The following is a 14,102-nucleotide window of genomic DNA, read 5'->3' as shown; positions in this document are numbered from 1 at the left end:
TGAGAAGAGGAAGAGTTGTTGTAGTATAGAGCACATTTGTGAGTCTACTCAAGCTGTCGTCTTTTCACATTTATTGCAATACAGTACATAACACAAATGCAATAGCATGTCACTGTAGACATTACAACAGTTCCCACACAAGTAATTTATAGATTATCATGAAAGAATATGCTAATCAATCACTTGGAGATAGTTAACTCCACATCAGCTACATAAATTCATCAACTAACCATTCAGAAACGTCCTGTTGCATTCTACATGTTGTCACTTCCTCTTAAGTCTCTCCATTATTGTCCGACTTTGGTTTGAACATATAAGGCAGTACAGTTTCTGACATTTTAGTGCGTGTCTGTAAGCTGCCTGCTAACACACACAAGCTCTTGAAGCTCTGCCCTCTGTGCCGGGAGCAGCAGCTCATTTGCATTGAAAGAGACACACACAAAACGATGCGTTTTTGCCCGCCCTGAAAAAGGGACAATTTTACCATGCTATAAAAAATTATCTGTGGGGTATTTTGATCTAAAACTTCACATACACACTCTGGGGACATCAGAGACTAATTTTACATCTTGTAAAAAAGGGGCATTATACCACCCCACAGTAATTTTACATGATAAAATTTAATATAACTCTATCCCCGCCATTGACGGACTTTTCCAGCTTTCCATGTTTTCACGTGTGTGCGCTATGACACATCTTCTAAAAGAGTAGATCAAAAGACATGTGAAGAAGAAGCAGAAACAAGCAATAGCATATGTACGCAGATCCATATGTTAAAATAACGCGATCATCAACATTAAACAGCATATAAATCAAAACTGCCCTACAGTACGTTACTGAAAGAAATGTTGAACCTGTGAAGAGGTAACGACTGTGAAGCTTTCTGAGTGTTGATGGGCTTGATCTACTACAATGTTTTGATCATAGTTCTGAATCCGACCCAGAATAAGTCTTTGACAAAAATACAATTTTCTCAGCTTTTTGCTCAAAATATTGCTTTTTTTATGAGACATACCTACATTCAAGTGTTGATAAAATAATAATGCATTAAGCTAGAATAAAACAGTTTTTTGTTTAAAAATTTGTATTTTCTTTCTTTTGATATATTGCATGTTCAGATATTCATACAACAAAATATTCTGGGGGCCATGACATTTTTGTAAAAATGAACAAAAATGGTGCCACTGGCTGGCAACTTTTTCACAAACACTGGGGGGGAAAGAGTTAAGCATTAAAACTTTAGAATGTACAGTATTAAAAATGGATGTTCATTTTGAGATTTGCTAAAGACTATATTTAACAGTGTTATTGAATTACTAGTATTATTAAATCAAAATTTTGATGGTGCGAGTATTAGACGATGACCTGAGTATTAGATGATGGTAAAAGCTACTAATTATCAGAATAGGGACAACCATTTTAGACCACGCGCCGACCATTTTCCCTGTCGTTAACCCTCTGGGGTCTGGGGTGTTTTTGGGGTCCTTGAGATGTTCTGACATGCCCTGACATTTGTGCTTTTTTCAGTTGCTTATAAACATATTGATGGCAAAGGTGTAAATTCACTCTATATAGCACAAACAGGACTTCCATAATATGTGAGCCACATGTATGTACATGTTTTCATTTTTGAGAGAATAATGTTTATGCATGGTTATCGAAAAAACTACAAATTAAAGTTTCTGAAATAAGGCCACAAAACACATACTAAATATGTGGCAATAAGACGTTTGACTAATGGATGTCGTCGCCTAGAGTTTTTTCTTCAAAATGATGTGAAAATCATCCTGCCTAATCATTCACATAAAACGATACATTGATTTTAGTTTTGTGAAACACTTTTAGTTTGGAAAGCCAATATGCGGATGGGGCGTAAACACTCCAACAGCATCATGCATATTTAGTAGTTCACACCTGGTGAGACAATGTCCCTGCATACTTAATGAGCCATTCATTCAGGTGTCACCTATAGCTAACTTAAATATACAAGCTTCATAAAAATGATAATTCTAGAAGAAAATTTCAGATGGCATTTAGAGGCTTTTGCATCTGAACTCTTCATATATACACACACACATATATATATATGCATGCACATACATTTTGTATTTTATTTTGTATTTTATTTATTTATAAGGACAGCGCACATTGATCAACATTACTGTAAATGTGCCAGTATTAGCCTACTGGCTAATTTTCAACTGCAGTCCTTCGGCAAGATGTTTAGAAACCTTTAAAATGATAAAATATACAGTAAACAAAAAGTACCTCAAGACACGATAAAACAACAAATAAAACAGAACAATTCTCACAACATAAAACCACACGAAACATCCAGAAACATTAAAACATCAGTACAATTGCCTATACAATACAATACATACCAATACAATAGCAGCAGGTTAAATAGTAATTATTACAAATGAAATGTGCAATGCACTTTTTATTTAAAAATGTTCACATGTTTGACTTTTCAAAAGCCAAGCCTTAAGACTTTGTGTGAAGGTATAATAGTTGTTACTTATTCTTATTTCAATTGGTATGGTGTTCCATAATTGAGAAGCTCTTACAGAAAAACATGATTGGCTGAAGGAGCTAGACCTAAAAGGGATTACACAATCTCCTCTTAGAGCTGATCTTGTAGTTCTGTTAGTAACATTTTTCTGCTTAATAAAAGTACCAAGTGGTGGGGGAGCTTTACCATTTAAAATCTTAAACACCAGACAGATGTCACTGTATTTCATTAAATTTTCCCAACTAAGAATTTCATATTTTCCCAAAATATTACAGTGGTGGTAGGTTTTGGGTTTTCTATATAACACTTTGTGAGTCTGTTTATACAAAGAAAGAATAGGCTTCAGTGTTGTACTTCTTGCTTGAGTCCAACTTGTCATACAATATGTTAAGTGGGGGATGATCATTGCATTCATATATAATTTTGCTGTTGTGGTTGTTAGGCAGTTTCTTATAAACCTAAAGTTGGCCAAATTGCATTTAGTTACTTGCATTACTTTCTTCACTTGTTTTTTGAAGGACAGGGTGGAGTCAAGGTGTCAATTACATACTTTATAATCTTTTCAAAACTAGTCAACGTCTTTCAAAACTAAAGTATACATTTTATCATACGTATTTCAAAGTAAAGGATTCATTAGTTAGTTGATGACTTTATTTTTGACAAAACACATACAGTATATATTCCTCATCTCAGTATAGCAATAGAGTTTGCTAAAAGCTGTTCATTCAATACAGCAGTATTTGAAAATCGATCATATTTGGTAAAATTACATTTATATTTGCATTTATGTCAAAACCTAGACACTTTTAAACATCAAAAGGACATTTATTAATATGTATTCGTGTCAAAATGACAAATAAACAGATTTTCCTATTCAATTTTGCATGCAAACGCTTCCAAGACGCTTGCGTGTCGCATGAAAAATAGGCGTCGGTTCTATTTCTAGAATGCACGCTTTTTCCACATGGCTCGTGCCGCGCCTGAGACGCGCGTCTCACACAGGCAGTGTGCAAACTCTAAACTGTTAACATGGGAGCCGAAATAAGAACGGACACGCCACGCAGCTGAGACGCTTACGCCACGCATCCAGTGTGTCACCGGCCTTATCCAGCGGATGTGGGCGTTTCACAGGTTTGTATGGATCGCCTCACATTTGCGTTTGTATAGCGGGGTCTCCGTAGGCGGAGTCACATTAAAACTTAATTAGCTGAGATGAGAACGACTGACATCTCTCTCTTTACATACATATTATATAAACTGTGAATATTTGTTTTTTATAAAAATTACTTCATTTAAAAGAAGTATTCGCTGAGTTACAGTTCATTTTCGGACGCGTTTCAGAATTGACCTCACTGACGGAGAGTAGGCAGAACTCGCATCATGTTTATTTTTCTTTATTTGGCGAAAAGCACAACACTTTGTTTTTATTATGAGCATACACAAAATAATACACACTAAACAGGTTCGATTGATGTATAACACAAGCATATAAGATAAAAATTAATAAAAAATGTTTATTTATTTTTTGCACTCATACGGAAAAAAACGAGCCTATCGCGCCGGCGCGATAGCCGACCCCAGGGGGTTAAACTAGCAAAAGTGAATTCGGACACGCCCTAAGTGCACTTGCGGCGTGCGCTTTAGACCATCGTTAAAATAGGGCCCATAGACTGTTAAGAGTAAGAGACTCACAGTTGGATACCACTGAAGAAGGAGCCAAAGAGACCCATCATTCCCAGGAATTCGACCCGGCTCAGGTTCTTCACGATGAACTCCTCACAAACATTGGATATGCCATAGAGCGTCGCCCCAGCAAGAACCAATAGATCCCCTAAGAGTTTATGGTCCCCTGTATGAAACAGACACGAGTCAAATATTAGATAATACAATCCATGCACTTACTGGTTATATATGCTAAAACTAACTAAACATGCTGCATGCAAATATTTGTTCATTCTGAAACTATTTTTCTTTCTTAGAAAAACATAGATCCATAGTCAAGGTGCTCAAATACAAATTTTCCTGTAAAATAAATAATAAAACATTATTTTAATAATATGAATTATATTTTAATAAATAAATAAAAGTAAAATAATATTTATAATCATAAATTGTTTCTCTTTTTTCTTTGCTGAAAAGTAAATTTCAGGCTCAAAAAAACAATGACATTGAAAATAATAATAATAATAATAATCTGTAGCTCAACAGGTAAAGCAATGCATGTGTTAAAAGCCAAAGACAAGGGTTAAATTTCTAGGGGAACACACATACCTATAAAACGTATACCTTGAATTCACTGCAAGTCGCTTTGGATAAAAGCAGTCCGCCAAATGCATAAATGTAAACACTTACTCAGTGGTGGGTAAATTATTCTCAGACAACTCTAACAACAGCATAATTGCTGCAAATTAGTATGTTTTTCATTAGACCTCTCCTTGGGGAAAGCTGCGTGTGTATACGGACAAGCCCCTACTGTTCATTCATATTTAATAACTGACTCTGAAACTGAATCAATCTGCATGATCCTGGGTTCTCGAGAGGATTGGGCAGTGCTTTACACTGATGTAACGTCTGGACTGTGGCTGCTCGAGAAACAAAACACCACCCAGGGGAAAGGAGAGAGGGTTATTGTGTGGGTTAATATTCAGGGTGTGCCGTGACACTGGTGTAGGGATGAGGACTTACCGAGGCCTTGTTGTCGGCCCACCAGGACGTCTGCGCCCACCATGCAACCCATGCCCAGGAGACACACGCCCACACCCACAAAGTGCAACGCTTTATACCTGACTAACAGGAAGAACCACGACAGCAGCAACACCACGGGGATCACGAAGCAGTCCAGCAGCTGGGGAACAAATTGAAGAATTCAATAAAAATCAAAAACATAAACCTCAAAGGGAAACATGTTCATGCAAAATGTTAAAAAAGCTTAAAAATGCCTTTTAAATTCTGATTCAATTCCTGGATTTGAATTGAGAAAACATACGGGATGCAGAACAAAAATTTTATGTAATATAATTGAAACTTCATATAAATGTAAATAAACAGTCACACTTTAGATTAGGGTCCAATTCTCACTATTAACTAACTATTAACTACGACTCTTGCATCAATAAACTCCTAATTACTGCTTATTAATAGTTAGTAAGGTAGTTGTTTAGTTTAGGTATTGGGTCTGATTAAGGGATATAGAATATGGTTATTCAGAATAAGGCATTATTAATATGTGCTTTATAAGTATTAATAAACAGCCAATATCCAAGTAATATGCATGTTAATAAGCAACTAGTTAATAGTGAGAACTGGACCCTAAACTAAAGTGTTACCGTAATTTCGACTAGAAAAGTAAAGTTTGGTTTAACAAAGACTTATTTATTTAATCAATTTTTTTTAATTGTTCATTATACAGTATTTAAGAACACTTCCTTTCATTCCAATCCAGCTTCCTGGAAGTGTGGGCAATCTGATAAAACGATTGATAGAACGATAGATAGACAGATTAGCTCCAATTCTCCAATTCTCAGCTCCAATCTGATAATATTCCTCTAGTAAGGTATTAAAAAGTTTAGTGCAAATATATTTTTCATGAGTTCTCAATGACTGAAGGACACACAAGAGATATAATGAGGTCTTGAAATTCATACAACGCCTCTATTTATGCACTAAGATCAGAGACATGCGTTAAAACTCTTTTTTTTTTTTTGCCCAGTCGAAAGGGAGAACAGGAGAAGGAGAAGAGAATATATAAGCAGAATTAGTAAGGACATTTGCATTCTGGACCTCAGCCAACACCATGACCATCTATAACAAGCAATCATCTACTCTTAATAGGCAAATGTTTTAAAGAGCGGCTCCATCGTATGGTTCGGCATGACTGCATATTAATATTGATGAGCCGTTGTGTAACCTCATTACGGTCTATATAAAAATGTTAAAATACACTCGTTGTGATCCACAGGGGGAAACAGCATGCAAAAGTTTGGGAGGCGGGAAGCATCTCCTCACACGGAGAAGAGCACAGCGTGATGAACTCCAGTGTGGCATGAGCAGCAACCCGACTGACCTCATCAAACAAGCTATCACGCTAGAAAATGTTGAAAATGTAAAAATGTTTTTTCCAATTTAGAGCTGAAAATGCATTAGCTCTGCACAAGCCTCTGGCGTTTCCATTACAGATTTGCGCAAATGTTTTGCGCTATTATCTAAATATCGATAAAAAACTATTGCGAAATGACGGCGTTTCCATTAACCGATGTTATGCGACTAAAACGTCCTTTTTTCTCTCGCGATAAGTCATTCCAAAAATCACGGCAACTGACGTTGGTTTATATAATATCACAGCCACCGCATTAGACATTATTATTATTATTATTAATGGAAGGAGACGTGGCGTGTTATCCAAGCATTAATGACAGGGAAAGACCCTTATAATGCGAACGACACATGGAGTTTCTGGGTGTTTCGCCCTCATTTCTGCTCCGAGGTTTTGATTGTGGCATTTCTTTGAGATTTAGAATCCAGTATTCCTATAGTCTAATTATTAGTATTTTTTTTAATGAATTTAATAAAGAACTCTGTCTCGTATTCTGTCCAAACGATCCATGTAGGCTATTTTGTGTCCATTCATTTTTCCTTTTTTAACCCGTAATTGAAAAACGAAAAATGAACGGTTGTTGTCTTTTTAAAACGCAAAGTTGAACACCAAAATTTTAATTTGAACTGGCTACACCAGCTGCTGCGAAAAAAGTAAATATCGAAGAATTTTCAGATGTTTGTTTATGACTTTTTGCCCCTTTATTAAACATTTAAAATAGTCACAAATTAATATGGAAAACATGTCGATTTTACTGGTTTTCTAAGGCCAAATCAGAACCTGGATTTGATGTTTTTCCCGCAGTGCTGAATGAGAAGAGCCATTAATATTATTAATAAACTATGTTTTGGCTAAAATTACATCTCCATCTCCGCTGTTAAGCAGATGCGCTTTTAGAGAGAAATACCTTTCATACGAATTACAAAATCAGAAGGTAAAGCTTTCGATTCGAATTTGTTCGTTTTAAAGTGGACATTTAAGCTTTAGCCTATATTTTGTTTCAGTTCTCGCGCTCCAGTTTACGGAGATCATGAAAGTGCGTGATTGTTTTCTTTTACTTTACAAAAGCACAACGTTTTATTTTGTTATTGTGAGTTTACACAAATAAAAGTAGTTGAGAATAATGTATTATTATTTTCTGTATGACCAGAAATGATAGAGTATTTTTAAGTTGTTTCCACTGTTGATAGGAAAATGCAAGTGTTCGCGACCGCGCCTCCGTGCCATGCAGTGCGCGCTCCACGCTCAGCTTTGTTCTTTTTTTTGCATAAAAGCGTCTTCTAAATATAGCCTATTAAATGTTAAAATAAAATAATTATTAGGCCTATTTGCGTAAACATTCATCAACTCAATAGGCCTACATGGACCTCAAACACAGCGTCTTCTAAGTCAGGTGACTGTAAATGCGCAAAAACTGTTTCCATTGCAGTTTTGCGAAATATTCCTTTTTCGAATTGCCTGAAAAACCACCTCATGAGAGCGTAAAAACTTTTTTGCGATAAATGGGAGTTTTTGCGAAATTGACGTGTTTCCATTAAGCGTATTTTCAATGCGCAATTTCAATTTGCGCAATTTGAAGGGTAATGGAAACGCGGCTACTTACTATGTCTCTGTTTGTGACTTCATTTGACTCATCCTGTACACAATGTAAGGTTTAACAACTGAGAAAGGTGGGCTGCGTGTGTATATGATTTACCCTATGAAATTGACATTTAATCTAATTTTCTGTTGTTCTGTTATACTTGCATATTGACTTTACTTTGACAACAGCAAAACCCTAATTACTGTGTCATTGTTAATACTGTAAATTATATTAAATTATTATATAAATTAAAATCAGTCATTTTAATCCCTCTTTTTTATTGTACCAAGTTTCCAGTTTTATTAGATAGATGGAAAAGACATCAATACGCCACAGTACTTGGCGACAAGTGACCTAATGAGTGAGTTCATTAGCCTAAATCATTAGTACAAAAACGCTGATTCAAAAAGGAACTGAATCATTAACTCAAATTGAATCATTCCAACACGGAATCATTCAGCAACTAGATATTGTGTTTAAAAACACTGTTGTTGGTGAAGCAAAAACAAAGTAACTGTTTCTTGAAGCACAAAAAAAAAAAAACGAGCCAAGCACATTTGGATGCTGTCTTGGCAAAAATCTGATCAAAAGTCATGTAGTATTCCAGCCTTATATATATATAGGCTGGAATATACTTTAATACAATTGGAAAAGAACATATTATGAACAACAAAAAAACATGAAATGAAACATATTTGTGAAATCATATTTAAGCTTAAATTGCACAAATGCCAATGGTATTTTGGAGGAAACTATGGGTACTATGGTACATTTTTGTAACGTAATCTCAACATTATAGCTTGTACTTTTCTGGCAAACTTTGAAACTTTTTGAGCACCTAATGTCACCTGTCCCCTGATGAATCACTAATGTTATAGTGTTCCTCGCTGATAAGTCGCTTTAGATAAAATAATCTGTTCATTTAATAAATGCATCTAACAGAGGAAATTTCAAGCAGGAGGTTTCAGTTCACTGGAGTGTGTTATAATGAGTGTCAATGCAGGAATCTGAAGTTTTTCAGTGTCTTGCTGTTTGTCATCAGTGCGGTTCCTGTTATAAATCTGATAAGTTTTTCACTTATCTGCATGCAGCACTCCGTTCCAAACAAATGTTGCTCATTTCCATACAATGATATGCAGCCTGTTTTTGGTTTATTAAATAAAATAAAAACAACTTGAATCGAGGAGACCTTGCACTCAAATTTACCAACTATTTTAAAATACCAACTATTTTAGACAGGACAAAATGTAATGACATTATAAAATACAATATAGCTCACAAGTTCACTTAAATTAATTGATATTATTTTAAATTATCATAAAAAAATATATTACTTTTACCATGTCAATTTAACATTAATTTGATGTGATTATGATAAAAAATTAACACATTTAATCATATTCCCTAACAGTTTTAAACCAACAGTTTATAAATTCTGTAATGAGACATTTTCCTACATTTCCTGTTACAATTCAAGCTTTCTCATTTAACATTGTTTTTTTTACAACAAAGCATCGCCCATCTACAGAATTTACACTAAAGTTGGTTGCAAACCAATGCAGTAAATAATTAAGAACTCTGGTGGTGTGCTTCGGGGTTGCGTTCGATTAACCAGCAGGAGAATCTGCGTCTGGCTCCACTGTCTGATCAGAGACGCTGGAGTATCCAGTGGCTCTGAACAGAATGAACTGAACTTCTAATTCTCTTTTGTGCTGGGCAGAGAACACAGAGACAGATAACGCTTTAAAGTCAGCAGCACAGGTTGTGCTGCGCAGGCACCTGAGAAGTGCTGAAATGGCGGTACCTGCTGATTGGTCGCAGTGGGCACGTTTAAAAAATTGGGACTCTTGAAAACCAATAAGTGCATGTTTGCAGGGACGTCATACACCTATTATTTTGATGTAGTCCTGGCTGGTGCCCAAGGCTAGATATGACATGACCCAAACAACTTAGTAGTTCATTATATATGTGCAAAACATGTTCATCTAGAAGTAAAGTTGCCTGCAAGTGGATTAGATTCATACTGAGCTAATATACAGTGTTACTGTGTTTAATAAACAAATCTAAGGAGCAACTAAACTTGACAGCCAGTGATCATGCAGTTTCATTGTAAAGAGAAGCTTTGAGATTTGCATTAGGGATGTTAACAGATGACCGTTTGACCGATGGTTGACCATATCAACGTTAACTGATCAAAGTTGTCGGTAGTCGGTAAAAAAAAAAAAGTATTCTCTAAATTAGTCTATTATAGATAGTGGACTAAACGCTACTACAGTCAGCCATCTCATTCCAAGATCTTTTTGTGTGAAGTGAACAAATTCCTCACACTCAATTTTTCATAACTCGCCTGTTTGTACTTAATAAACCAATAAAAACATTTGGCGCGAGGTCACAGCGTTTGGGTTCGCGCGCTCACAAGCTTTGCGAAAAGTAAAGGCTACAGGGTAAAACACTCGAGGTTAGAGCCAGGGCAGACGACAGGAATCATCATCTTTATTATTGTTAGAACTACCTCAAACTAAAGCGGCGTCTCTTCGGAGCTGCCATTTTCTTAAATGAGCCGCGGCAATGTTTCAAATGAGCTTCTAACGCTAGACAAATGCCTTTATTTTCAACACGATCACCTTGTACCCAAACCATTTCGAAAACTAAGGAGTCATTTGTCCTCCGATTTGTCCGCCGCGTTTGCGGGACTCATGTTTCGCGCTGTAGGGGATTTAAAAAAAGTGACGTGAGTGGAAGGGCGACACCGCGGCAGTGTGTGTGTGAGCGGGCAGCAGAGCGGCAGAGAGATGCGACAGAGTTGCGAAATTGCAGGCGCGGCTCGAAATGGCTGTTATTTCAAATAGCGTAGCATATTTTAAACTAATCGGTTAACCGGTTTCAACCGGCTAATGAGGCTCGGTGGTCGGTCAAGAAAATGTTTAGTTTTCGCCATCCCAATTTGCATTATAATTATTTTTGTTTTATGTAGGCCAGTAAGAGCTGTGCATGTAAACCTCACTCCCTTTGCCTCAAGAGGCACACTAGCGACTGACGATAGCGGAAACCCTGGTGTGAATCCCGCTCGGAGCGGGTTAAGTAGAACCATTACATTTGGTGCCGTGACCCAGATAGGAGTGAGGTTTAGGGGGGTGAGTATAACAAACGTAGGCCAGTAAGAGCTGTGCGTGTAAACCTCACTCCCCTTGCCTCAGGAGGCGGACTAGCGACTGACGATAGCGGAAACCTCGTTGTGAATCCCGCTCGGAGCGGGTTGAGTAGAACCGTTACATTTGGTGCTATGACCCAAATGGGAGTGAGGTTTAGGGGGGTGAGTATAACGGACGTAGGCCAGTAAGAGCGGTGTGTGGAAACCTCACTCCCCTTGCCTCAAGAGGCACACTACTAGTGACTGATGCTAGCACGCCGGAAACCCCGGTGTGAATCCCGCTCGGAGCGGGTCGAGTAGAACCGTTACATTTGGTGCCGTGACCCAGATGGGAGTGAGGTTTAGGGGGGTGAGTGTAATGGACGTAGGCCAGTAAGAGCTGTGCGTGTAAACGTCATTCCCCTTGCCTCAAGAGGTGCGCTAGAGGCTGTGGTCTCTAGCGTCCTTTTTAGCCTGCCCGCCTCCCACGCCAGAGACCCCGGTTCGAAACCCACTTAAAGTGGGTCGAGTAGGACTGGTTACCAAATTTAGCCACTTAAATGTGTGATTTCTGCCACAACTTCTTTTTCAAGCAATAAGCATAAAAATGACCAAAGATACTGCAATTAGAGGTTGTACATTTTTTAAAAAGTTGCAATAAATACCAACAAAATTTTGAGAGGGAATGATGCCTCTGTGGTGTTTGTTTGTGTTTTGGGGCGTATAAATATCGAACAGCATCTGTATTCACCTGTAGTCACATGCTATCATAATGCTGTGGGATCTTATCACAAAGAAATCAATAAAAACAACACACTCTTGTTTAAAGATCTGTACTCTTTTGTGCACATTATAAAATCCTTATTGATCTGATCCTGATTGAGCTGATCCTCTCAGCTACACCTTCACACTTGATAAAATCCTGTCTGAATGTCCCACTGAGTGTCTAATGGTAGAGCAGACTAGGCTAATATATGCCTGGATGCCAGCACATTCTCTAACAAATAGTTGATGTCAGTCTTAGCATCCACAAGGGCTCTTGTAATGACTGTTGGTGATGGTAATAGAAGAGTGAGAAGTGAAAAAAATCGATCTTTTTCTCTGTTGGAATCTCTAATAATCATTGAGACCTCCTCTGGCCACTAATCAAACACCATTAGCAGTGACGTGAATAAGGCTCTTTCAGCACTAACAGCGCCTTAATGAAGATTAAATGACAAGCAATGTGAGGCAAACAGCCGAGCTTTAACTGCCAATCGGACATACATAACAAAGGCTTCAAGCCACTGCGTTTTCGCTTCTTAGATTTCACAATCTTTCTTTTCTTTCCCTCACAATGCACAAACACACACTCATAAACATTTGCTGGGGAGTAACCTACCTGAACGCTGGTCAGTGTGGTGTACTGGTAGGCTTTAATGACCAGGTAATTGGCTTCTATATCAATCAATCCCAGAATCATGTACTTCCACCATCTTCTTTTCAGTATTGCCAGTAGATTCTCCTCTCCTGTGGGAAAACATGAAGGTACAGAGTGAATTCACTTAGACAGTCTGCTGTGGTATAAATCATTTTACACGATCAATATGAACTTATACGTACAAACTCTTTGGAAAAACGGTCAATTTGTTGATTGGTTTGAAGTCAAGCAGGCTGATATTAATATGAACAGAACAATGAGCAGAACATAATCCTGGATAAACCTTCTTTTGCTGATGGTCCTGGAATATCATTCCTATAAATCATTGACCTCAGATTTTAAGGATAGATTAGGGATACATGGATTAGGTCGCATGGAGTAGATCGTACCATATAATAAATCAAAAATGACCCCAAAAAGAATAAAGCAATAATTTGTATATACAAAACAACCTTTTTTTTTGGGGGGGGGGGGGGGGGTGAAATTAATACTTTTATTCAGGAATTAAGGAATACATTATATTACATTATAATACATTAAATTGATCAACGTGACAGTAAAGACATTTATAATGTTCTATATCAAACAAATTATGTCCTTTGGATATAATTAATGTTTATCAAAGAATCCTCAAGAAGTTTCCTCAAAAATATTAAGCAGCACAATTGTTTTCAACATTGATGGGAAGTTTTTCTTGAGCAGCAAATCAGCATATTAGAATGATATCTGAAGGATCATGTGACACTGAAGAATCATCTTTGCCATCACAGGAATAAATTATATTTTAAAATATATTTAAATACAAAACATTTATTTGATGTATGTATGTAGCTTTGCTAAGTTTAAGAGACTTCTTTCAAAAAGGAAGGAAAAGAAAGATCCTAAACTTTTGAACGTAGGGTTTCTCACATTTGTTTAAAATGTAAAATGTATTTCAATTTAAAATGCATCATAATAAAACAATTTCCACAAGAAATATGACATATGACATGGTACAAAAAAATAAGCCAAAACAAGATTAGTAAAGAAAGGTCAAAATAAATATAATTTGTCAATTTTCAAGAAACTACAGATTAATCAAAAACAGGTCTACAGATTTTTCGTTAGGCGCAAAGGGATCCTGCAGATCCGACCCTGAAGAAATAAAATACAACAACCAGTTTTCTTTCTGCACAAAGGTTTTGTTAAAATACTGCAGCAATCTCTTGACACAGCAAAGCTGCTCTTGAAATAAATATGAGTTTTCTATGGAATCATAACAGCAGAAGCACTGCAGGTAATAAAGCAAGATGAGGAGAACTTACTGTAGGAACAAAAGTCTTAGCAGACATTCTAACTCAGTTTCCCCATTATGCTTATCAT

At 36.8% G+C, this 14,102-nt stretch overlaps 1 protein-coding gene across 2 annotated transcripts in view; it reads right to left on the bottom strand.

The window, feature by feature from the left end:
- slc35f1 (solute carrier family 35 member F1) overlaps positions 1–14,102 on the bottom strand; it is a 98,764-nt gene that overhangs the window by 18,986 nt on the left and 65,676 nt on the right. For both annotated transcript variants that reach the window (XM_081378087.1, XM_081378086.1), the window contains 3 exons: positions 12,702–12,829; positions 5,201–5,360; positions 4,208–4,364 (listed from right to left, as the gene is read on the bottom strand). In XM_081378087.1, the coding sequence (XP_081234213.1) occupies positions 4,208–4,364; positions 5,201–5,360; positions 12,702–12,829 (445 nt within the window). The remainder of the gene's footprint in view (positions 1–4,207; positions 4,365–5,200; positions 5,361–12,701; positions 12,830–14,102) is intronic.

The sequence above is a fragment of the Scardinius erythrophthalmus genome (genome assembly GCF_964197995.2).
Source record: "Scardinius erythrophthalmus genome assembly, chromosome: 11".
Taxonomy (NCBI): Eukaryota; Metazoa; Chordata; class Actinopteri; order Cypriniformes; family Leuciscidae; genus Scardinius; species Scardinius erythrophthalmus.
This window is presented reverse-complemented; position numbering and strand designations above follow the sequence as displayed.